This window comes from Simochromis diagramma, unplaced genomic scaffold (assembly GCF_900408965.1).
Source record: "Simochromis diagramma unplaced genomic scaffold, fSimDia1.1 OVJJ01000553.1, whole genome shotgun sequence".
Taxonomy (NCBI): Eukaryota; Metazoa; Chordata; class Actinopteri; order Cichliformes; family Cichlidae; genus Simochromis; species Simochromis diagramma.
In genome coordinates, this window is record NW_024387095.1 from 1,004,979 (window position 1) to 1,028,756 (window position 23,778).

A 23,778-nucleotide genomic window follows, 5' to 3' on the forward strand; every position below is an offset into this window, starting at 1 on the left:
CCAAACACAGCCTCCCCAAGTCTGATTTGTCCTCGATTTAAAATCGTTGTATTGAATTGATGAGTTCTCAATGTTTTGGGAGTCCTGTGGAAGACAAAGCCCAGTGGAACATTTTGAAAGTCACTGACTTTTGTTTTTGTTTGGCATAGTTTACTTTGGCTCTACGAAGGACGGCCTAGCTGCTCATTGAGAGCCCAGACACAAGCTATGATGTCTTATCACTGTGAGGATGAGACCTTTCAAGGTTTCATCTAACAGTGAGATCAGGTGATGCTTATACATTTACAGTGCTCTGAAAAAGTATTTCCCCCTACAGAATTTCTTACTTTTTTCCTTTGTTTTTCACACTTATTTGTTGATCTGATGTTTCAGATCATGAAAGTAAAATATAAGACAAAGATATCCTGAGCAAATGCAAAATTTTTCTTTCCAAATCTATTTGACCTTATGCAAAAAATTAATTCCTCCAAGACCTAATAAACTGGTTGTGCTACCACTGGCAGGAAGAAATGCAATCAAATGTTTGTGATAATTGGAAATTGTTTTAATTCAGCGACACTGGAGGGTTTTCCAGCATGAATGGGCTGTTTAATGTCACAAAGCATATCAATCATACTAAACTTGGACTAAGCCAAAACATTCTTATTTTTTTAAATTGCTGGACTTGCTGTTGTGTTTCAGATCATTATCCAGCTGCTTAACCCAAGTGAGCCTGAGGCCCAGGGCACATACTCATGGTAGGAGATTCTCCTTCAAGATTTTCTGGTAGAGAGCAGAATTGCAGCAAGTCATCCAGACCCTGAAGAAGCAAAGCAACCCCAGACCATCAGACTACCACCAACATATTTTTCGAGCCAGCTGTAACGGGACTCAGACCTTCTAAAAGGTTCAGCTTTTGTCTCATCAGTCCACAGAATGTTTTCCTATAGGTCTTGATGTCTTCTGGCAAATGTGAGATCAACCTTTGTGTTCTGTTTGTTCAGCAGTGATTTTAGTCTTCGGCTTTTGTCCAGCCTCTTTTTTATAGTTTAATCATGAACTCTGACCTTAATTGAGGCAAGTGACAACTGCATCTCTTTAGATGTTGTTCTGGGTATGCTGTTGATGATGTAATTTTGGTAGGCTGGCCACTCCTGGAAAGATTCACTACTGTTCACCACTTGAGTAACAAAGTCTTAGCAATGGTCTGTAATCCTTTAAATGTCAGTGACTTTGATTCTTAAATGCTCTTGAATGACTTTAGATAGTGGCGTGATGTGTTGCATTTTCTGAGATTTTTTAAGCATATGTCAGAGGTTCTATTTGAGTGATTTCTTAATTCAATGGGCCTGGGTCATCTTTGTCCAATACTAAAATTTGTTTGGTGATCTGAAACATTACAGTGCAATAAATGTAGAAGGAAAAAAAACCATGAAGGGGGCAAATACTTTTCCACAACACTGCATCTAATTGATTATATCTGCACCTGATAACACAGTGCTCATCACTGTAGATAACATGCAGACATGTATTGGATTACAGCTATAAAAAAAAAGAAGAAGAAGAAAAAAAAGGACTTCAACGACTTGCAGGTTTGATATTTGAAATGCTTTACTGACTCAACTGACTTTGTTTTATTACAGGAGACAATTAGTCAGAATACAGCTGGAAGTTCTGCACTAAGTATAGTCTTAAGGATTGTTTGGACAGAGGTTTAACAAGCCACAGAAAGAATGTACAACATGGCACACAGCAGTAAATATAAGGCAGTCAACTTCTTTGACAGCAAAAAGAGCGTCACAGAACAGATCATCAAGCTTACAGAGCAAAGTTATGCAACAGCTTGTCAAAATGTTCACTATTCTCTAAAGGCGATGCTTCTGAAGATAATGTAATAATATGGACTGAATCTGATATTCTCGTGCTTAGATATGACATGTACTGTTTGCCAGTTTAAAAATATGAATTTACTGTAGCATTATTTTAAAGTGTTAAACCTGTTTGAACCCATCAAGGTGAACATTTCAGGACATTTTGACAAACAGTTACTAGGAAATTATTATAGCACTCCAGTCTGACATAGGGAATAACAACCTTTCAAAGTAAAATGGCTCATTTTCTGCAAAAAGACAAACTTTAAAAAAAAAAAAAAAATAGCTGGTGACATTCAATCAGCAACAGATTTGGCCATAGATCAGGAGTATTGATGCAGTCCAGAGAGTAGTTTCATGGTACTAATATTACTTTCACCTTTTTTCCGAACACCTGTATGGATATCATACCCTCTTGTTATTTTTTTGGTTTCACTCCTTTTTCCTTCTCAAACTCAGCAATCTGGTTAAAAATATCCAACAGGTTTGCAGGGAGGTCCTTTTTGGCCCCCATGCTGCACTGTTCATTTTGATTTCCAGCACTTCCTTTTTTACTGTGTCCTTGATCTGGAATGGTACCTTCTTCCATTCGACTTTCCTTCTCTCTTTTCACCTGATCTGCTCCGTGAACTTCCAGCCTGCCTCTATTCTCTTCAAAGAGGTTCCTGGATGATGAGTCATTCCTGTTCTCTGGGTGTTTGGAAGTGGAATTTCCAGAATGCTCAGGTCGGTAACTAGATTTACGACCCGAATACTCCAACTCTCCTGACGAGCAGGATAATTTCCGCTTGGAATTTTCATCTAAACTACTTCTCCTTTTGTAGTCACTGCTTCTTCTGTCTTTCTTCCTGTCACCATCCCTACTTCTATTCCTCCTTTCTCTACTCCTGCTCCTAATCTTCTCTCTATCTGGGCTTCTGCTCAGGCTGCTCTTTGTTTTCTTCGTCCTGCTCTCCTCCCTGTCCCTTCCCTTTCTTTCTTTCTGTGGGGAGTCAGACTCTTCCTCTTCTGAAGCTGCTGACAGCGAGTACAGCTTGAAACTCTTTCTATCATCTGCATCCTTCCCTTCTACCTGCTCCTCGTCCCTCACTCCAAACCCCAGGCCTCCCACCTGGTTGAGAAAAGTAGCTGAGGTATTGGAAGGTGCGGGATACCACTCCAGCTCGTCATCCTCCTCTTTCTCCTTCCTATCTTTCTTACCCTCGTTGCTTCTCCTGCTCTCCTTTGAGGAGATCCTGCGATGGCGCTTGCTTCCACGCTCTGATTTCCTCCTTTTCTTTTTCTTCTTTTTAGACTGCCTGCGAGAGGACGATGATGATGTGGAGGAGGAGGATGTCCTTGAAGAAGTGGAGGATGAGGAGGAGGATGATCTCTTCCGTTTTTTCTTCATCCTGAAAAATAGAAGACATGTACTGATAATATTTTTCTGGTAAAACAGGCGGGGTATTATGAGGCTGTCCTTAACAGAAGTGGCTTTTCTTTTAGCTTTAAGTAAATAAATCAATCGGTCAGCTTACCTCTTCTCCTCTTTTAAGATCTTACGTAATTTTTCAGCACTGCTCTGGCCACTCTTAGTTTTGACCTGTTCCTTAGCCAGTGCTTCCTCTCGCAGGCGAATCGATTTCTTTAGTCGCCGGGTGAGGTGAGGCAAGACGAGACATGACAATGGCAGGCAGCCAAAAGTCCACAGAAACATATTCAAAGACATACACGCCATGACCCAAAACCACACAAAAATCCCGAAACAACAATCATTCATTCATTCATTTATTCAGCCATTTGCATCAGAGAAAGTATGTATGGAGAGGGAAAGAAAAAAATCAAGAGGTTTGTAGAGCATACATAACCGTCACAAACCAAACAGATCGCAGGAAGAGAAATGTGTGATGAGTTACAGATTTACCATAGAGAATGATGTGGTATGATCCCAGAGTGGGGGTAGATTTAAAAATTTTTTTTAGATTGATGGAAGGACAGAGGTGCAAGCAGAGATGTGCAAAGAAATGGTATTTGTCCCAGAATTAGGTGGAGAAGGTTTCAACATTACCGTATTTGAACCCGGGACACGGAATACAAGTATCCAGCAGAAGAGGAGTCATTGTTGCCATTGTGCAGATTATTCCCCCCCCCCCACGAGGCAGGTGACAAGACCGCAGCAGTCAGAAGGTCAGAGGGCAGAGGGTCAGAGTCCAAGGGTTGCGAACACACACATACACACCAAAACAGTTCATCAGTATTACAAACCACAGTGCTCGGAGCAAAGTAGAAAAGCATTTTTTCTTTTTTAAATATAGTGTTTTTGGGTTTTTTTAAAGAAAACATTCCTACATGAATAATATGCACTTTAGAAATGTGCTCAAACTGGTTTCAACACCATGGACAGCAGCTCATGTCTTTCTTCAGCACCCAGGCGTACCCACACACATTTACTGTTTATTGTTATACTCTTTGCTGTCTCACTCTCTCCTTCTGTGTGCGAATGTGTGTGTGAATGGGTGGATGACTGTGTATAGTGTAAAGTAGGGCTGGGCGATATGGCCTAAAATCCATATCGCGGTATAATTTGAAGCACGTGCGGTAACGATATATATCGCGATATATTATTTTCTTCTCTATAACGTATTTTCCACACTATAAGGCACACATAAAATCCTTTAATTTTCTCAAAAATCGAGAGTGTGCCTTATGTATGAATTCTGGTTGTGCTTACTGACCTCGAACCGATTTTGGGCGTGCAGAAATCTGTTAAAAAATGTTTTAGTACAACTTTGGTAAGCCGCCATGCTTGATGGATTGTCAGAGCATTACGACTGCCGTAGTGAGGAGCTTTGCGGAGTAATCTGGGTCCAAAACTCCTTCCGCTTCAGGTCCCAAAGTCAAACGAACACTGAGAGTTAAAAACGGTCTAAATTCTTTCATCTTTAATAAAATCATCAGCGTTGCTGCTTTACCAGGTGTAACAATTAAGTTTAAGATTCAGGCATCCATGAAAACAGAAGTTATTAAATTTAACCGAGTTAGAAGTTAACAGGAAGTTAGCTCGCTAGTTTCCACCTAAACATGACATACCATGTTCTGAAGCTAATTAAAACGTACAGCTCTGCTACCACTTCCAACATAAATGAAGACAGAAAACTAAACAGCAGTGGCATTTGCAGGGTTACTGAAGTTGGACTACCTGGTGTATAATGTTGTGCTACGTGATTGCTAGCGACACAGCTATGTTAGCATAACATTAGCACAGTGAAGCTGGAGGAGGAACGCCAACTTTTTTTCCCCACTCAATAAAAGTTAACGTGAGGGATTCTGGTGGTCAGGGACGAATGCAATCGCATAGCAGGATGCTATACACAGGCCAAACTTCAGTCAGGAGAACAACTGAGACTTTTCATCCACAATACGAAGTTAGTTATTAATATACTGCAACAACATGGGAATAGAGCAGCTGCGAGAGAATTCAACATTAATGAATCAATGTTACGGAAGTGGAGGAAGGGCAGTTTTTGGCTTTCCCCATATTTCAAAAGTGCTTCATCTCTTTGCTATGACTGTCGCCCGGCATAATTTGCAGATGATAATGGTTGTAATGGCTGCAATGCTTTAGACCAAAACAGGCGCAGCTTGATGACGTCATCAACATGCGCTATCGCGATAGAGCGGTATAGTCAAAATCTCTATCGTTGGTCAAATTTATATCGTATTTTCTATCGTATATATCGTTTATATCGCCCACCCCTAGTGTAAAGCGCTTTGGGATCCTTAGGACCAAGTAAAGTGCTATACAAATACAGGCCATTTACCATTCTTTAGTCCCCCCCCCCCACCCAAACAAAAAAAAAACAAAAGTCACACAACATGCCTCACCCTCATTTTTATCCCTAAATTTAAGGTTATTTTTACCTTTACCATCAAAGTTCATTGTCTTGTCTATGCAAATTAAATGACTTGCTATGATTGTCAACAAACTGACAAGTTAGTCTTTTATAATGAGCCATTTCACTATTAAACATTTTATAAGGCAATCTATTATAAATCACCTTTATTAATGCATTTCTTACCAAAGACTTACCTTAGCCCTTTCAGTGTTGTGGCATACTACACCTTACATACAAAAGGCTTAAGTTAAAACAGCTGATAATCAAGTTAATAACTAGTAAACCTTTTTAAATTCATGTCCTATATTAAAAGTTACAGAGGTCAACACTGAACGAGCGTCAAAGGCCTGCATGTATAAAATTAACACTGTCGTGGTACATGAGGTGTTCCTTATTTATTGAGCTGCTAAAGTTGTGCAAATGTTTAGTGTTTAATTAACAAGCCTCAGATTAACCACGAAATCCACTGCTTCATGTAAGACAATCTTATGATAATCTGTCAACAACAGTCTTTTCACAGCAGCCATTCTAACACAAGGACACAGGGGGAGTAACAATGATTAGGGGAAGTACCTGCATATAACACAGCCTTCATTAATATTACTACAAACACCCGTTTTTACCAACTACTTCAAATTGACCTGTCAAGTTTCCACTAATGCTGTAATATTCACAGTTCTTTCTTCAGTCTTTGAATGTAATACATTTTCATACAGCTGATGGGAGAGAAAAGCACAGCCCAACCGATAAGAGGATTTTCCAGACTAATATTTGGGGATTTAAAAATCTAATATATTGGACAGTTTTTTTGTTTTTTCAGTTACATAAAACAAACAGATTTCCCTCACATTTTTCTATGTAAAGTTATTTGTGTAAAAACAACCTCAGCAATTCTTTTGCTTCCAGTTTTCACTTCTTCTCTTCCCTTGTCAGTGCGGATGTAGAGGTTTTTTCACCTATCGTTCAGGATATCGTTTAATACTACAGCAGCTACGTGCACTGCCACAGCAAACAGAAATGGATGTGGCTGTCAGTGGCATTCCCAGCGTAGGACAAAGCAACCAATGCAGCAGGTATACCGAGGGCTTAAAACTGACTCTTTTTTTAACTGAATTCTACTGTGATCATGTGCGTAAACACCCCAAAAGGCCTCTTTTGAGCAAGGAAAAATTCTTACTGCTATCAGAAATATCTGGATCTGTAGCTGCTTAGTGCCCAGTGGTCACCGGTTAGCTGCTAAATTTAGTGTGCCTGTTTTCTCGTGGTCAGTACACAGAGCACACATATTTGTTAAAAAAACAAAAACATGTTAAACATATTTAAGCAGAGCACACATAAATACAGTTCTGGGAACTTGTCAACTAATTTTACAAGAAACTAATCTGTCCTCATATCATCCCTTTCTCTGTGTTGTCAGAGCAACAAGCAGCTGCTCATTTTTTCCACCTTTTTTATAAATTTTTCTGAAGTCACACAGAAATAACACCATTTTAAAATTAAACTTTGATGGGACCATTATTTCTGCATCTGCTTTAATAGTTAAGCCTAAAATACACACACTGCATACCTGCCAACTTTTTTGAACCCCTCAGGCACGCGTGCATGTGTGTGTGTGTGTGTGTGTATATGTTGTGTCCGCTCACCTGTATAGTGTCTGTGATCTTGTGCAGGGCTTCCTGTGCCTCAGGGTTTGAGCCATCTAAAGCTAGAGCTCTTCTGTACAATCCCTCAGCTGTTACTAGCTTTTCCTGTTCCTCAAGCCTGCAAGCACAAACAAACATCCTTTGAGTAAATGATAATGAGAGATGAGATGAGATGAGATAGCCTTTATTTGTCAGTTGCAGGTCTTTTGCCCACAACCGAGATGACAGACCTTGCCGAACATACATACAATACAAACATCACATTGGGGAGACAGGTCAGGCCAGGTAGCGAGGAAAAAAAAAAACATTGAAATGTGCAACACAAAAGGATAATAAAGGAATGCACAGGTATCAACACACCATAACACAATAAACACAGACAAGCAACATGGGAAAGTGTTCCAGTGTGTACATCTGATCTGGGACCGCTGCAATCTTTCGACTGCGCCTGCAGCTGACCCGATGTCCACATCATGGGGGAGGTAAGCGTTGGAGGTGGCGTTGGATTCGGGTAGGGAGGTGATACGTCAGTGAGTGCTTATCAGTAGTATATGTATGTGTGTGCGTGTCCATAGTTCAGCTGAGACAGTGTCCTTCGCCCTGCCAGGCTAAGTAAACAGTCTTCCAGCCAACCCAGGTGGCCTTGTAGGGAATGGGAAGGAACAGACTCAACACAGTCGTTATCAGGGAGTTGTTGTTCGGCTCCAGCCTTGAGCCCACAGCTGGCGCCGAAGGGGTAGCCGGGTTATGATGGCAATTGAGAATTTCAAGCTGTTTTTTAACACTCCGACACTGGTCTCTCAGTCTCCCGTTAATAGCTGCGAGCTTCTCCGTGATGTTATTAGCCGTCGATTCTGTGGTCTTGTCACTCTTTTTGCTCACATAGCAGATTCTGAGACCTCACGACCGCAGCCAACTGATCTGAGGTGTAATCCAGCTCCACCCAGAGATGTTGTTCTGAGTTGATTCTTTCCTGATGTAATCCAACATACATACGCTCAAAGGTGTTATTCTGAGCATTCACTGCAGTCGTAAGCGCCTCCAAGCTCTTAACCATGCTGCCTTCAGTGAGCCCTTTCTGAGAAGTCGCACCTGTCGTTCCAATCCCAGCGGACAGCCTTGTGGGGGTTTGAACAGCCGGTTCCGCTCTCTTAATTCTCCGATAAGCCAGGGCCAAGCCAGCTCCGATCAGCAAGAACCCTGTTATCATGGTTCCGAATAGGTAGATATCTTCAGCGTCCTCGATCGACAGTCCCGCCAGGCACACGATCCTCTGCCACCCGTCCATCGTGTATCCGGCAGGGAAAGTCCCTCCAGGGCACTCGGGTTCTCCCAAGCCCAGACTTCTCGTTAAAGGGTGTCAATAGCATTCAGAGACCAGTTGATCAAATCCATAATTCTCTTTTAGGTTTTAGACACAGACTGTGAGAGAGTGTTCCAGGGAAAGTAACACAAAAAAGACACGAGACTAGACAAGGACACAAGAACTAGCAGGGAAGATAAGAGAGAGGAGAAAAGTGCGTCCACCTCCTCCGAGAGCCAAAGAAAAATAATACATGTTATTTACATGTTTCTCCCTTTTTCACGGGAACAAAGCAGCTGAGCTGATGCTCACTCACCTGTTTCAGAATAGCCTGTGAACCTTTTTCTAACTTCGTCCTTCTATGCAGCTTCTATTCATAAACACTAGCAGTGCACCATAATCAGGCTGTGAAATGGTTAAACAGGGAAAAAGGAGCAGGCCAGAGAAAGCTTCGTTTCCTCCTTGGGAAAAATCAAAGTTGTTCTGTCTGTAGTTACCTTGCACATCGCTCTTCATACCTGGATTTAAAATCAATAGTATTTGCATACTGACATATCAGGCCCATTGTGCACTGTAACAAGAAAAAGGTGGTGGAGCTGGCAGCTTCTCATTAACATTCCTACACTTCTCTCTGATCTGAGTCTTTCAACTAGTAGATCACGACTGAACTGTAAGCTCTCATTTCACATCTGCCTACTAAGTGAAGCAGTGCTTACTGTTTTCCTCTCTCCACTAGTGTCTGACACAGATACTTCTTGGCGTTGCGGTGATCAGGACAGTTCTCCAGAGCTCGTTCAAAATCTGTTATTGCCTTCATGATGCTGCCTTTGTTAGCATACCTGTGTACAAAGTGAAAGAAGCACAAAAAAGACGATAAGATTGATCTCATTTTCAGGACTATGCCAGGTTTCGGTAACAAGTGTCATGTGTGTTTACCAGGTACTAAGCCAAAAGCAACTTTTCATTCCAAAGAGCTACGACAATAGTACAGGGCCATGTGTGGTGTCTTAATTACTGTTCCTCATTCCATTCTGGTATGGGAAATGGTATGAGGAAACTTACCAAAGTCGTTTAAAATGTCTTGATGCATCCAATAAATAAACTATTGTAAACACTGTATATATTTCTTGTAATTTAAACCAGTTAGGTGTTTACAGGGTCATGAAAGACGAGGGAATATCTCAAACAAGGACAGAATTATACAAACAACAGGTCTCATCATTTGAACTGAAAGCAGACTCACAGAGCTCCACGTGCCACCAGTGCTTCTACATTACTAATGTCTATTTCCAAGGCTTTGTTGTATTCATTCATGGCTTCCACATGGCGACCATGTTTGAAGTGGTCCACCCCTGCACGGACACTTGAAAAACACACAAGCAAAATACAAGTCAGGTTTGTATTATTGTGAAGTCTAAGCCAGGGGGAATAAGTGGTCCAAAAACAAGATGATGCAACATCCCATCCATTTTCTGTGGTCAAAGTTGATAGCTAATACATTACCACTTTAAGGCCCAGGATGCAGACTGTTTCTTCCTGATTGCAGAAGCAAAATCCTCTGCTTGGAAAAGTTTACTGTGGAGAAAAGAACCACAGACACCACACTATTTAACAGCCTTGCTAGATGTCCAAACTTCCATTATTGCATGAATCTGCTTGCAAATTTGTATGAAATTAGGGGAATTACTGTGTAATCGCACCAACTAAAAGTTTACCTCTGCAGTCCTCGCATCATTGACGGTGGGTGGGTATCACTAATTCCCACCTTTTCCAGCAAGTAGTCCACTACAGAGGGGTTGTGGTATCCATGGCAACCTGTCAGTATACGCTCATATGTCTCGCTGGAGTCAGTGGCTGCCTGAACACTACGACTAAGGAGAGAGCAGTCACTGCAACCACACGTTAATGCATTAATACATATTTATATCAGATTAAGCTTTTATATTAAAGCTCAGGCTACATATCAGCCCGCTCATTTGTGTAACAAAATACATCATATTCTTGAAAAAAGCATGAATATAAAAAAGAAAAATTGAATCCCCAAACTTTACATTTTACATGAGCAGTGACTGCGAATACAGATGGTCTGCTGCAGCTACAATCAACTGAAGCTTGATATGAAACACTAGTTCAAATGCTTGTGTGACATTTCTTAATGCAATGCTATGCAACAGTATTCACTCGAACTAGCTAAGCAGGTTTGTTTTTCTTCTTTCAGCAATCCGTGTTGTTTTTCTTTACCTGTAATGAACAGGCAGCTCCTCCTTGGTAATGACACCAAGTTTGATGTGCTCCAAGCTCGGAGAAAGACAGGCCTGATGGAGCGACACTGTGATTTTCTCCTGGTAGCGATCAATATCTTTCACTCCAGCTACAGAATAAGAAAAGATCAGACCATCATTCTTTACATATCCCATTACAGTACTGCGAAGCAGCACTATGGAATTCAAAAAGCAGCAAGCATTTCTATGATTATAACTGCACTGCAAACCTGAAAATTAAAATAGGATAAAAGACTAAAACTTTAAGATATAGGTTGTGTTGAGACACAAAAAAGCCTCAAATGGAAAAAGATACTATCATAGGCCAATTTTCCGCGGAATGAAGGTATTAGCTAGATTAATATACTTTATGCAGGTTTTGTCTGTATAATAAATCTATTGTTATAAAATGTTTTAAAGGCTCCTGAAAAGAACTGCAGTATATGATTCTGGACCTCAGTGTTCTGGTTGTGTTAGACACAAACCTCTGATGAAGTCCCCAATCTGGTAGTACGCCAGGGGATCATCATGGCTGCCAGTGGAGGGAATTTCTCTGACATGACACAGAGCCTGAAGGGTGAAGAAAGATGTGCCTTTATGAAACAACAGTAAAATGCAAGGTGGATGGCCGATTTAGTTCAGGTGGACAGAGGAGCAAATTTAATTACACAACATTTGCACCATTTACAGTCTGACAACAGAAACTCTCCAAGAAGCTTTCTGTTGAGGAATTTTTTCACTTGTAATACCTCAGTTGAGGTGGCTTGATGACAAATATGCAGGTGTTTTTTTTACAACAGACACGAAGATGAAAAGCAGAACTCTTTTGGAACTGCCACTCCTGTACGTCCCGTAAAGCACAAGACTAAATGACGATTACAGCACAGATATCATCACATGGACTCATAACATAAATTTTAAGCATGACTGTATTCTTATGTAAACTCCACGCAAAGAAAGAACTGGCAGTCACTCGGGTATTCCCAGAGCTACACAGCCGGTTTTTCATCAACAACTAGCCAACAGTCCCAAATTTTCAGCTTCTACAGTGATGATTTATGACATAACTCAATGACATTCAAAAGGCTGAACTTGTTGACCTACCGACAACTCTAAGTCCTCAATGTCTCTTTTCAGACCTCCTGCTGTGCAAAACAGAGTGAGAAAGAAGCCGTATTCTCTAATGTTGTTGATCCTCCCCACCACAATGTCTCCTCTTTCCAAATCCCGGTAAATCATGGATCGCCTCTCCTCATACGACACCTCCATGAATACCTCCATCGGTGGCATGACTGCATAGGGCTCTGGAAGAGCGAAGACAGATCTGATGCAGTGTGTCACAAAATACAGACACTTTTCTCAACATCAGATAGGGCCTATGTGCAAGTCATACTCATCTTCATTTACACGCACAAGAATGAACAACACACACCTACAGCCTCCTCCTCCTCGTGCTCCTCTCCTCGAAGACCAGCGGTTCTCCATACTGGACTGAACAGGATGTCAGCCTTCCTGGCAATGAACTGCTCCACAAGTGGGTTGCTCTGCTCTTCACACCTACTGCACAGAACAACAACAAAAGAAAGATCAGTAAGATCAGCTGGACTGAATTCACCTATGACAAACTAATTCTTGTATAATGGTGCAAAGGAAAATGAAGTAATGCAACAGAAAAAGGTTGACTTAATACACACTCCTGCTCTTTGTTCACAGACCTTCATTGAGAGTTATTGTATTACACTACTGATTTTTATTCTACAATGACAGCTGCAGTAGCTAGTCAAAAACCGATGCGTACTTTTTGCACCTCTTTTCATACAATGGTATTTTAGTTTAACTACACCATTCACAAATGATTGGGGGGGAAAACATGTGTGGAAACAACATATGCTTACATGGACAAAAGTAGTGCGCCACTGACACATTACACCTACAGGTGTTGCTCGGCCATGGAAACCCATGCCATGAAGCTCATGGTGTGCCTTTCATGTACTGATGTTAATGTCAGAGACTTGGAACCCTGCAGTAATCAGGTCAGCAGAGTGTTGGGGATTTTTTTTTTTTGACACAGTGTGCCTCAGCAATTGATGAGCAGCTGATCACAGAATACTCAGGAGCAGTGTGGGGCTCACAGCTCATCCAGTAAAGTCCCTGTGCCCCCTAAGCTGAATTATACTGATATACTTCAACTATAAGTTTCAGTAAGTCATACAATTTGTTATTAACAAACTTCCACATCGCTGGTAAGTGTTACTGCACTGCATGCCCAGTTTAATTAATGGTTTCACATGAATTTAGTTCTTCTGCATCAATCACTGTACCCAGCACAACTGCAAACAGAGTGGAGGGGCTGCTGCAGGTTAGACTTTCTTGATTTGAAATGTAAAAGAAGTCATTCATCAGTTTGTGCAGCTACATTTATAGCACGTATTTTTGCAATTTTATATCTGTGGCTGCATTTCTTTATTAGTGTACATTGCATGTATAGTTCTAAATATTGATAGTGTGTTTTTTATTGCAATTGCAAAGTGCCTTGACTCGATGGCTGCCTGTCAAAGTTTGTTGCCTGTCTAGTTCATATGGTCTGCTTCCTACCTAACCTGGGAGTGAAGACATTTTATAAACTGATTTGCTGCAGGAGTGGCATGGTCTTGCAGTACCCTACATGTGTTCAGTGAGCTCCTTATAATGACTCATTCTTTCTGTGAAGTCAGACTGCATGTCTAGGTGCTTGATTTTAGACATCTCTGGCAATGGAACTGAAAATACCTAAATTCAAAAGCTGTTAGGTGTGGTGAAGTCCTTTTCTGCATATTTCTTGTGCAATTTAATTATAAGTCATTTTAAATCCAGAGAATTTTCGAGCAAAAGTTGCAAATTCCTCATTAGCGTCACCATTTCTAGGCAGATGTCAGCTTATGAACTGAAAATCTGCTGGACGAGCAATAGGAGATTTAAACAGTAAAATTATACTGGCGATAAGACTGTGATATTCACTCATCTTTGTTTTCAGAGCGTTTAATTCACAACCTATATGCAATATCATCTTTGTCTAACACTTTAAGAGAAAATAATGATGCACTAGCATTTTGTCTGTACTTATGACTTTTGGCATTCTGCAGCAGCCTGCCGTGGTGCTCATAAACTCAGACATACCTCTCATACGTGGCTTTGCAGAGGTCAGACACCACCGCTTGGAAGTCTGGATTTTCCGTTTGTTCACATTTCAGCGTATTGAACAGGGATTGTCCATGATACGTCAGACATTGCCTCAACAAGTCTCTGTCCATTCTCTGCTTTTACGGGACTGAACTCACATTATTGTACGAGTCAAAAAATACCGAAGCGGCCGAGCACTCTTTCAGCGATGCCCATGCCAGCACAATTTAGAGCTTACCTTGAGGTTGAGACAGTACTGCAATTTTTTTCCAAGCTTAAAAAACGTTTAATTATTTGCAAAAAAGACTGAGAAGTCCACTTTAATGTATGTAAGTTAGATAACAACCAATCTCTGTTGTTTAGCTAGCTAGCTAGCAAACCCACCAGTAGAAAGCCGCACTAACACTGTTTCCGCAATTTGTTTGTCTTCATAAAAAGCCCCAATATTGCGGCACTGCACATACACGGACAAGGTGTTCGTGCAACACAAGGAAAATTGTTGTTTTAGCTATTCAAAGTTTAGCTAATGCTGAAAAAAATTCACTAGTAAGCCAGGAATCGTGGACAAATGAGCATGCGCCGTGTGTGTCACACTGAAACAGTCGGGAGAAACAAGAACCACATGGGAACGATGGCGATAACTGCTATTTAGTTCGTGTTTATATTTACCGCTTAACGCAAATTTTATTTTGCCCCTATTTGTAATAGTCTTTGAACATTCAGCTTTCTTTTTTATGGACATTTTGATTTGTTATGCAGAATAATTCATTTGACCCCTGATTTAATGTGAGCCTTGTGTACTTCAAGCAAGCAAAGGTTGATTTTATTGCCCAATCCATTTTTTTAAAATTTCACTAACTTCTAAAAAGTTTGGTGTATACAGGGTTTTCAAAATAAATAAAGTAACTATACCCAGCATGGAAAATTTCTGTGTTCCCCAATGACATATATAGGAACAGAGGTGTCTTAGAGGTAGGGCTGTGAATTGCTGAACAGAATGTTGGAGAATAAGAGGACCCCTGAGGAATGAAAGACTTTCAGAAATCCCTGTCTGTGAGCACAGTTCCCCATGTCTGTGAATGTATGGTAAATGTCTACCATGTGCAAAACAATAGAACAGGTTAACATTATCCAGAAATGCTGTTGCATTCTATGCATTCTCTGTTGCATTCAAAGGTCATTTAAAATGGACTAATGTAAAATTGAAAACTGACCTGTACTCAGTGACTGGTAAACTGATCCTGGATCCAGCAAAACAGCCACAGACCATCACACTCTCCCCTCTATGTTTGACAGTTGATGCCACACATTGTAGAATCATCCTTTCGCCTGCTTGGCGGAGTACAGAGATCCAGCGCGATGAACCAAAAATTTCAAATTTTGATTCATCAATCATAATACCTTTTTCCAGCCTTCAGTAGTCCAGTGGCGGTGTTTCATGGCCATTGTCTTATTGTGACATCTTAGCAATGGCTTTCTTGCTGCAACTCGCCCTATCAAACCTGCAGCTCAAAGTCTTCACTCTCTTCACAGTTGAAACTGAGACTTGCTTACTACAACCACTATTAAGCTGTGCCTGAAGCTGTTGTCCTGTGAGCAGCCTATCATGCAAGCTGTTACATCTCAGAAAATTGTCCTCGAATCAGTTGTGGCTTTGGGTCTTCCAGACCTCTTCCTGTCAGAGTTTTCCCCAGTTTCGGAGTGCCTTTTGATGGTGAAGGAAACTGTAGTCACTGACACCCTGAGTTTCTTTGAAATTTCTCTGTAGGAAAGGCCTACATTTTTAAGTGTCATGATAGTCTGTCTCTCTTCCCTTATTAACTGCCCTTTTCCCACCATTTTTGTAGCGACACACTACTTTGTGCAGTACAATACTATTCAACCTCCATTGCTGCATAAAACCTTGAAATTGTTAGCCCATTTTGTTTTACCTGTAAAAGGCCTTTTTGTATAATTTTAAAAATGTACATTATTTTTCAGTTTTGGGTAACCTAACATTTTTTTAATCTCTGGCAGTTAACTACTTAACCTTGTACCATTTCAAGCTATTCATTGGACTTGGATTACTTAAATTGCAATAAATAACTGGAAAGATTAGGGTGTTCTAAAACTTTTGACCAGTATATATTGTGGCGGACCACCAGGTGACTCCACTCACAGATTTGGGCGCTTTTTGGATGTGGAGTTCTGGTGAATCCAGTAATAAAGTTGGAGTGAGACATTGAGACCTCTCCTGTCGTCTTTACGTACCTCCACATTGGAAAAGCATACCAGCTCTCATTTTCACACCTCAGTCAGGACATTGAATGGGCATAATGCTTTCCCTAGCCCCTTACAATAACATTAACCATCAGAAATTATTGCCTAACCTTCATACTTACCTTAAACCTATATAACCTTGTAACCCTAAAACAACTACACACACACACACACACACACACACAGTAAAAATCATTCTGAGGAGGAAGTCCAACACATAATGAAAAACCTGTTTGGCTACCTCATGAAGTTTTAGTTACTACATGCAATGTAAGGCACTTTATGTAAACGAGCTATTTATATTTCTTAAAAGGAAAAAAACGTCAGCTAAAAAATGTGCAGTGGACAACAAGAACAATTCTAATCTACAATTAACAATTTAAATTTGTTGTTTTGTGTTATTAATTGTCTTTTTTATTAAAATCAAATGAAATGCTTTGCTTATGACTCATAAACACTAAGTGATGCACTCCTACAGAGTGCATCCATTCATAGCCTACAATGAGAATGAGAATTTTACTTAATAAGATCATGAAGACGCTACAAATCAGACACTACCAGATACGACAAACTTGTAGAGATTGTAGTGACATTAACTGTTGAAACTGGACTGTCACCCTGTGATGCTGCAAGGCCCATAGTGTAAGTGTGTGATAATATTAATAAATAATTAAAAAGTAAAAATGAATTTGTCCTACATTACACAGATATGTATTTTCCCATGCACATACCTATTTTTTCAGTTTCTATGAACGTAGTCTCTGTCACAAATCCTTAAACATTCCTTTGAATAATGGAAGGAGGAGCATTTCATGATCTAAGTACAATGCACAATCAGACATAAAAACAGTCTGTGCTGAGAGCAGTGAGAAGTAACTACAACCATCATGGAAAGAAAAATTATTTGCTGGATAATACTGCTTGGACATTTTCATGCAGCACAGAGTAAGTATTTATTACAAGTCATATCTGTATCATTGTTTGTGGGATAGTAAGAACTAAATTATATTTATTTTAAAGTAAATAAATGTTCCAGGATAACTGCATGCTTTCAGTGCATCCTCAAAAAATATTTAATATTCTCATAAAAACAAAATGTCAACTGTCCAGATGACTTCCATATTTATTCCATATTTCCACAAATAAGCTCAAACCTGGACTGAATTGTTGTTTAGCTGTTAGCCATTACAAAGTACTGAGTAACGACAGAGTATGTACATGCACTAGAGCTAGAAGAAAGTATCATACCCAATGCCCATTTAGGTTACATGTATAAAATAATACAGTACCTTAGTAAATTGGGTCGGAGATGGATGGATCAACAGCTCTAGATTGCATTCTGGATAATACATTTTGGACAATATCCATGGAGATGAAAGGGAAGTGCAAAGAAAACCAAAAGATTCCATATAAATAAAATGGTAAAAAGACTGATCAGCATTGTTTAATATGACTGGTAGACAATTTCTTGTGGCATTTATACATTAAAATAAAATAAAGGAAGTAGTTAAAATTATACATGGAGGAAAGAGATCAAATTATAATATAGAGGGTATTATTAACCCTTTCGCGCATAGTGGTCACTACCGTGAACAGCTATTCAAAGTCTGTTTCCTTGTATTTGTGTCAGTGTTGAATGTATACTTGCACATAAACTACTACATTGGACACTCATGTGTCACTCTATACCCTGCCACCCACTGGTCTTTCAACGTTATTTTCATTGGTTTTATTGGTTTTTAAATGTCTTATCTCTCAGATCTGCTTTTACCATATGAACCCTCGCGGACCCTGAGGTCCTCTGGTACTGGCCTTTTAATTGTCCCTAAAGTCAGGACACATACTCACGGAGAGGCAGCTTTTCAGTGGTATGGTCCTCGTCTGTGGAACAGCCTGCCGGAGGAGCTCAGGGCCGCAGAGAACGTACATGTTTTTAAGAACAGGCTCAAGACCCACCTTTTTAATTTAGCTTTTACTTAACGTTTATTTATTTTATGCTTATTTATTCTATCCTGTTATTCTATTATTAATTTAGACTTTACCTAATATTTATTGATTTTATTCTTATTCATTTTTTAATCTTCTTACTCTATTTATATTGTATCCTGTTCTTATTTATTTTATCATTTTACCCTGTATATATCCTATTGTGTCATATCCCCAGTGTTTCCTCAGAGGGCGCTCTCTGCACCGGGGCTGTGATCGACTGTGGCTGCTGGGTTTCTGGGGGTCCTCTCAGCCTGGCTGGGGGGCTCCTTGGCCTCCCTCCTGCTGTGTGCCCAGCCTGGAGGCTGCGGTCTGTGACCGGCTCCCGGTGCAGACGGCTCTCTGTTATAGTGTTTCCTCACTTGGCTCATGCGAGCCCAGCCCAATTTTTACTCTTTAAGTGTGCGCGTGTGTGTGTGTGTGTGTGGGGGGGGGGGGGGGGGGGGATATGTGTGTATTCACATCATTTATGTTAATGAGAGTGTGGGGAGTGAGTTGGAGGGTGGGGTGGGCTGCTTTTAACTATGTAAAGCACTTTGTGCTACATTTTTTTTTGTATGAAAAGTGCTTTATAAATAAAGATTGATTGATTGATTGATTGCAATTATTGTTATTTAACCCTGTCATGGATGAATTATGACAACCTCCAGTAGCGGTTTTTGATAAGGGTGACATGGGCAGTTGCCCAGGGCGGTATCGTGGTGGGGGCGGCATCACGGGCATCTCCACCAAAAGAGTTGCTCATACTCATGCTGCCCCAACATCAGCCAGCGCATTTTGGAGATGGCATAGGCACCGATCGGTTTCCTGCCGTCCATTTGCTGGGAGTAAGGGCGCCCTCTGTTTGCGAGGTGCGCCTGCTGCTTGCAGCACAGGAAGGAGAGGGCGGGTTGGCAGGGGATTTACTGGCTGGCTGGAGCAGCATCTGATAACCAACTCGCAAAATAAAACAAAATAAAAACAAACCAACAAACACGAAAACACCAGACATTATGATACAGACTTACCGATGTTTTTTCGAAATTCTTTAAAGTGAGCGCGAGAGCCCTCGGTGCGCCTGCTTGCTGCTGTGCTGAAGTCAAAGTAAACTTTATTGTCATCTCCGCTATAAACAGTACAGTATAAAGAGAGACGAGACGACGAGGCTCCAGTTATAACAGTGCGAGTAAATGTCACACAGTGGAAATTTGTGTTTTTATGTTTTATCAACCTGTGTATTGGTACGTAGTGTTGATTTTATTTGCATGATTTGATTGTGATATTTATATTGCATGTTTGTTTATTGATATTTATATTGCATGGTTTTATCATCATATTTATATTATGTATTTTAGTGTTGTTGCACAAAATTCTTCTAATCCACTGTGGACTGTAGGCACCTGTGAGGTGGGGGCGTTCCCCGAGGTGGCCTATCAGCCGCCAGGCTGACCTGTTAAAGGGGATAGTGAGTGCAGAGACAAAGGAGCCAGCTGATGTGAGATCTAAGCAGGAGAAAATTCAGCTCATTGTTAAGGCGGCGATTAACCACTTGGGGTTAGTAGGACTGACATGGGAAGACGTGAGGGACAACCTCAATTTTCAGTCAAGTCAGGAAACGTGATGTTCTTTTGTGTACTCATGGTACTTATTCTTCAATGGAATGCAAGGAGTCTGTTGGTCAATGGCCAAGAGTTGAAGCATTTCGTCAAACTACTTGGTGTCAAACCGGATGTCATTTGTGTACAGGAATCTTGGCTTAAGTCTTCTTTGGATTTTGTGTTGTATGGGTACAAAATAATAAGAAATGACTGGGACCGCGGTGGAAGGGGAGGGTGTGCAACGTTTGTCAAACAAGACATTCCATATAGACTCCTGGGTAAAGGCGATGATTTGGAGTATATTGCTGTTGAGGTTTGGGACAGGGATGAACCTGTTGTTATTGTGAATTTCTACAATCCTTGCGCCAGACTGGAGCTGCCGCGTCTTCGTTCAATTGAAGGCAGTGACTGTCGTAGAGTTATTTGGTGTGGGGATTTTAATGCCCATAGCAGAGTGTGGGGTGGCACACACACAGATAAAAATGGTAAGGTAATTGAGGAATTGATGGATACATGCAATCTGGTGTGCCTGAATGATGGTAGGGGGACCAGATGTAATGTTGTTAATGGAACAGAGTCAGTTTTGGATTTAACTCTAGTCTCAACTGTCCTTGCAGGCATAAGTCAGTGGACCATCAGAACAGACACTACTATCGGCAGTGACCATTATCCTGTTTTCTGTGATGTTGGAGGGAAGATACAGGTATCTCTAAGAGAGGTGCATAAGAAGTGGAGTTTTCATAGGGCTGACTGGACGAAATTCCAAAAATTATGTGAGGAATCGATTGACAAGGTTGATGAGTCTGGTAGCGTTGATCATATGAATAATCAGTTTGTTGACGTACTTGTGGTAGCCATTAAGGCCTCAATCCCGACCAGTACAGGCAATGTAAGTAGGACTTTGGTGCCGTGGTGGACAGAGGGCTGTCGAATTGCTGTAAAGGAAAGAAACAAGGCGTTTAAATTTCTCCAAAGAACCCTTAATGTACAAGCTCTGATTGCGTACAGAAAAGCAGTGGCAGTGGTCAGGAGAACAGTGAGACAAGCAAAGCAGAGCAGTTGGAGGTTGTTCTGTTCTAAAATAGGGAGAACCACTCCAGTGGGGGAGGTCTGGGGCATGGTCAGAAGAATGGGAGGTGATCGGCGGGAATGGGATTACCCAGTTCTATCTTCAGGCCAACAGAACTTTGTCACGGCTCAGGAAAAAGTGGAGGTTATGGTGAAAACTTTTGCTAAGATTCATAGCTCTGATAACATATCCGTGTTGGGAAAAGACAGCATGTGCCAAACTAAAACACAGTATTCGGAGGCTCTAGTAAGAAAGGCGCACATGGGTAGTAGTTTGGATGTGGTGTTTTCTCGGGAGGAACTGGTGAGAGCACTTCAAAAAACAAAGCCCACAGCCCCGGGAAAAGATCAAATTTGTTATTTGATGTTGAAGAACCTTGATACGAAAGCGCTTACTAAACTGCTGTATTTGGTTAACACAGTTTGGATTAAGGGTGAGCTCCCAAGTACTTGGAAGGAGGCTGTTATTGTGCCAATAAGAAAACCCGGGAAGGATCCATCTAAACCAGATAGCTACAGACCGATTGCTCTTACGTCAAATGTGTGTAAGTTAATAGAACGTATGATAATGGCAAGACTGTCTTTTGAGCTGGAAAGAAAAGGGGCTTTAGCCGATTACCAAAGTGGTTTCAGGACAGCTCGGAACACAACTGATGCTATTGTTAGACTTGGGAATGTTGTTAGGAAAGCGCAGGCCAATAAAGAGTCTGTTTTGGCAGTGTTTTTTGACATAGAAAAGGCATATGATATGTTGTGGAGGGATGGGCTTTTAATCAAGTTGCATAAGTTGGGTATTGGTGGCAGGACATTCAATTGGGTCCAAGACTTTTTATCTGGTAGTAAGATCCAAGTGCGAATTGGGTCTACAATTTCTAGTCAGTGCATGGTTGAGAATGGAACGCCACAGGGCAGTGCAATTAGTCCTCTGCTTTTTGTTATAATGATCAATGATGTTTTTTCTGATGTTCCTGAGGGAATTGGGAGGTCTTTGTTCGCTGATGATGGTGTGTTATGGAAAAAAGGAAAAAATATTGAGCACCTAGTGGGCAAGGTTTAGGAGGCTCTAAATATGGTGGTTGAGTGGGGATTTGACTGGGGATTCAGGTTTTCCGTGGAAAAAACAAAAATGACGTTCTTTACCAAAAGAAAAGTGAGTGAGACTTTGACATTGACACTGTATGACAAGGTGATTGGGAAAGTGAGCTCTTTTAAGTACTTAGGTGTTGTGTTTGATTCGAGACTGACATGGCGGGAGCATATTGACCGGATTGAAACCAAATACAAAAAAGTTATTAATGTTATGAGGTGTGTAGCTGGGAGGGGTTGGGGAGCGAGCGCTTCTGCTTTGAAAGGACTTTACCAGGCGTTAATTAGGTCGGTCTTTGATTATGGGTGTGTGGCATATGGTTCAGCAGCTCCTTCTGTGTTGAGACGTTTGGATGTTCTGCAATCGGAAGCCCTTAGAGTGTGCTGTGGAGCTTTTAAAACGTCTCCAGTCAGTGCCCTACAGGTGGAGATGGGAGAAATGCCCCTAGATCTTAGGAGGAAGCAAGTGTCGGTGAATTACTGGGTTCATCTTGGTGGTCATGATGACGCACATCCCACAAACCGAGTTCACCTTTCGGAAGTCAGTACAGAATCTTGGGTTTCCATCTGACTTCGTGTCTAGGAGACATGGTGAACTCCAAGAGCTGGAGCTTGGAACTGCGAATCCATTCTGAAGAGAGATACTCAACTTCCTGTTTTATGATTTCCCTCTTTGCTGGACTAACCCGATAAGCACGCTGTTTGATTGGTGTAGGGTTAGTCAGCACCATATCATGTTTTATGGTCAGAGGGCCCGGTGGCGCCAGTGTCCGGCAGCCTCGCCTCTGTCAATGCGCCCCAGGGTGGCTGTGGCTACAATGTAGCTTGCCATCACCAGTGTGTGAATGTGTGCGTGAATGGGTGGATGACTGGATATGTAAAGCGCTTTGGGGTCCTTAGGGACTAGTAAAGCACTATATAAATACAGGCCATTTACCATTTACCATTTATGACAGTGGTTTGGGACGGGATGTCATCGAACAGAGATGGGAATCCCAATATGAGTGTTATGATATCATTGCTCTGTTCAGCAGGAAGGTGGGACAGGTATTGTGATAGTGTTGACAATATCACAGAATTACCTAATCGAGCACTTTGAGGCTCAGCACCCCGTAACACCAATCCATCTTCATCTGGAGTAATCTCCACCTTGGACACAGAAACCATCGGGGATGTAACCACTTGCTCTTGGACCACAGTGCCATCTGTGGAAGGTTCACGAGAGTTGTACAGCTTCATCATGTTGACATGACACACCCGAGTAGGACGTCTGCGATCCGGGTTATGAATAATGTAGTTGGTCTTGCTGAATTTTCTCTCTACAACATAAGGACCAGAGAATTTAACGGAAAGAGAGGAGCCGGGCACCGGAAGGAGAAGGAGCACTCTGTCACCTGGCTGGGATGAACGGTCAACAGCCCGCTGATCAAAGTGTCTCTTCATTTTCGCTTGTGAAGTGGCTAGTACGTTCCTTGTTAAGGAATAAGCCCTCTTTAACCTGTCATTTAGTGTTTTGACATACTCTGGAAGGCTTTTGGTGTTATCCACCAGATTAGCCAGCCTCTTTAAAAACCTTTAAAGGACCCCTCATCTCACGCCCAAACACAAGTTCACTGGGACTAAATCCCAGAGATTCTTGGGTTGCTTCACGACAGGACTATAACAGTGTTTCCTTAACATGGACTTCAAAGTCTGATGAAACCTCTCTGGC

The 23,778-nt window shown here is 41.3% G+C and overlaps 1 protein-coding gene across 2 annotated transcripts; it reads right to left on the bottom strand.

Annotated features, from left to right (window-relative positions):
* Nucleotides 1–1,572: 1,572 nt before the first annotated feature.
* ttc14 (tetratricopeptide repeat domain 14) lies at nt 1,573–14,686 on the bottom strand. 2 transcript variants are annotated; one of them, XM_040046417.1, is made up of 12 exons: nt 14,089–14,686; nt 12,365–12,492; nt 12,037–12,236; nt 11,418–11,502; nt 10,913–11,042; nt 10,387–10,542; nt 10,175–10,246; nt 9,915–10,034; nt 9,388–9,510; nt 7,369–7,486; nt 3,368–3,474; nt 1,573–3,241 (listed from the first exon to the last, which is right to left on the bottom strand). In XM_040046417.1, the coding sequence occupies exons 1-12, from the start codon at nt 14,220–14,222 to the stop codon at nt 2,269–2,271; spliced, it is 2,346 nt and encodes a 781-aa protein (XP_039902351.1). In that variant the 5' UTR covers nt 14,223–14,686; the 3' UTR covers nt 1,573–2,268. The 2 variants fall into 2 exon arrangements, with proteins under 2 accessions (XP_039902351.1, XP_039902350.1); XM_040046416.1 differs by having other exon boundaries at nt 10,387–10,560.
* Nucleotides 14,687–23,778: the final 9,092 nt, after the last annotated feature.

What these genes read in the sequence shown, in the direction of transcription:
- ttc14 (XM_040046416.1), bottom strand. Translation starts at nt 14,222, where the DNA reads ATGGACAGAGACTTGTTGAGGCAATGTCTGACGTATCATGGACAATCC. An exon ending in CGAGGAGGAGGAGGCTGTAG is followed by an intron (nt 12,237 to 12,364) that starts GTGTGTGTTGTT and finishes TCGCTCTTCCAG; the next exon opens with AGCCCTATGCAGTCATGCCA. An exon ending in GAGCTGCCTGTTCATTACAG is followed by an intron (nt 10,561 to 10,912) that starts GTAAAGAAAAAC and finishes GTGTGGTTGCAG; the next exon opens with TGACTGCTCTCTCCTTAGTC.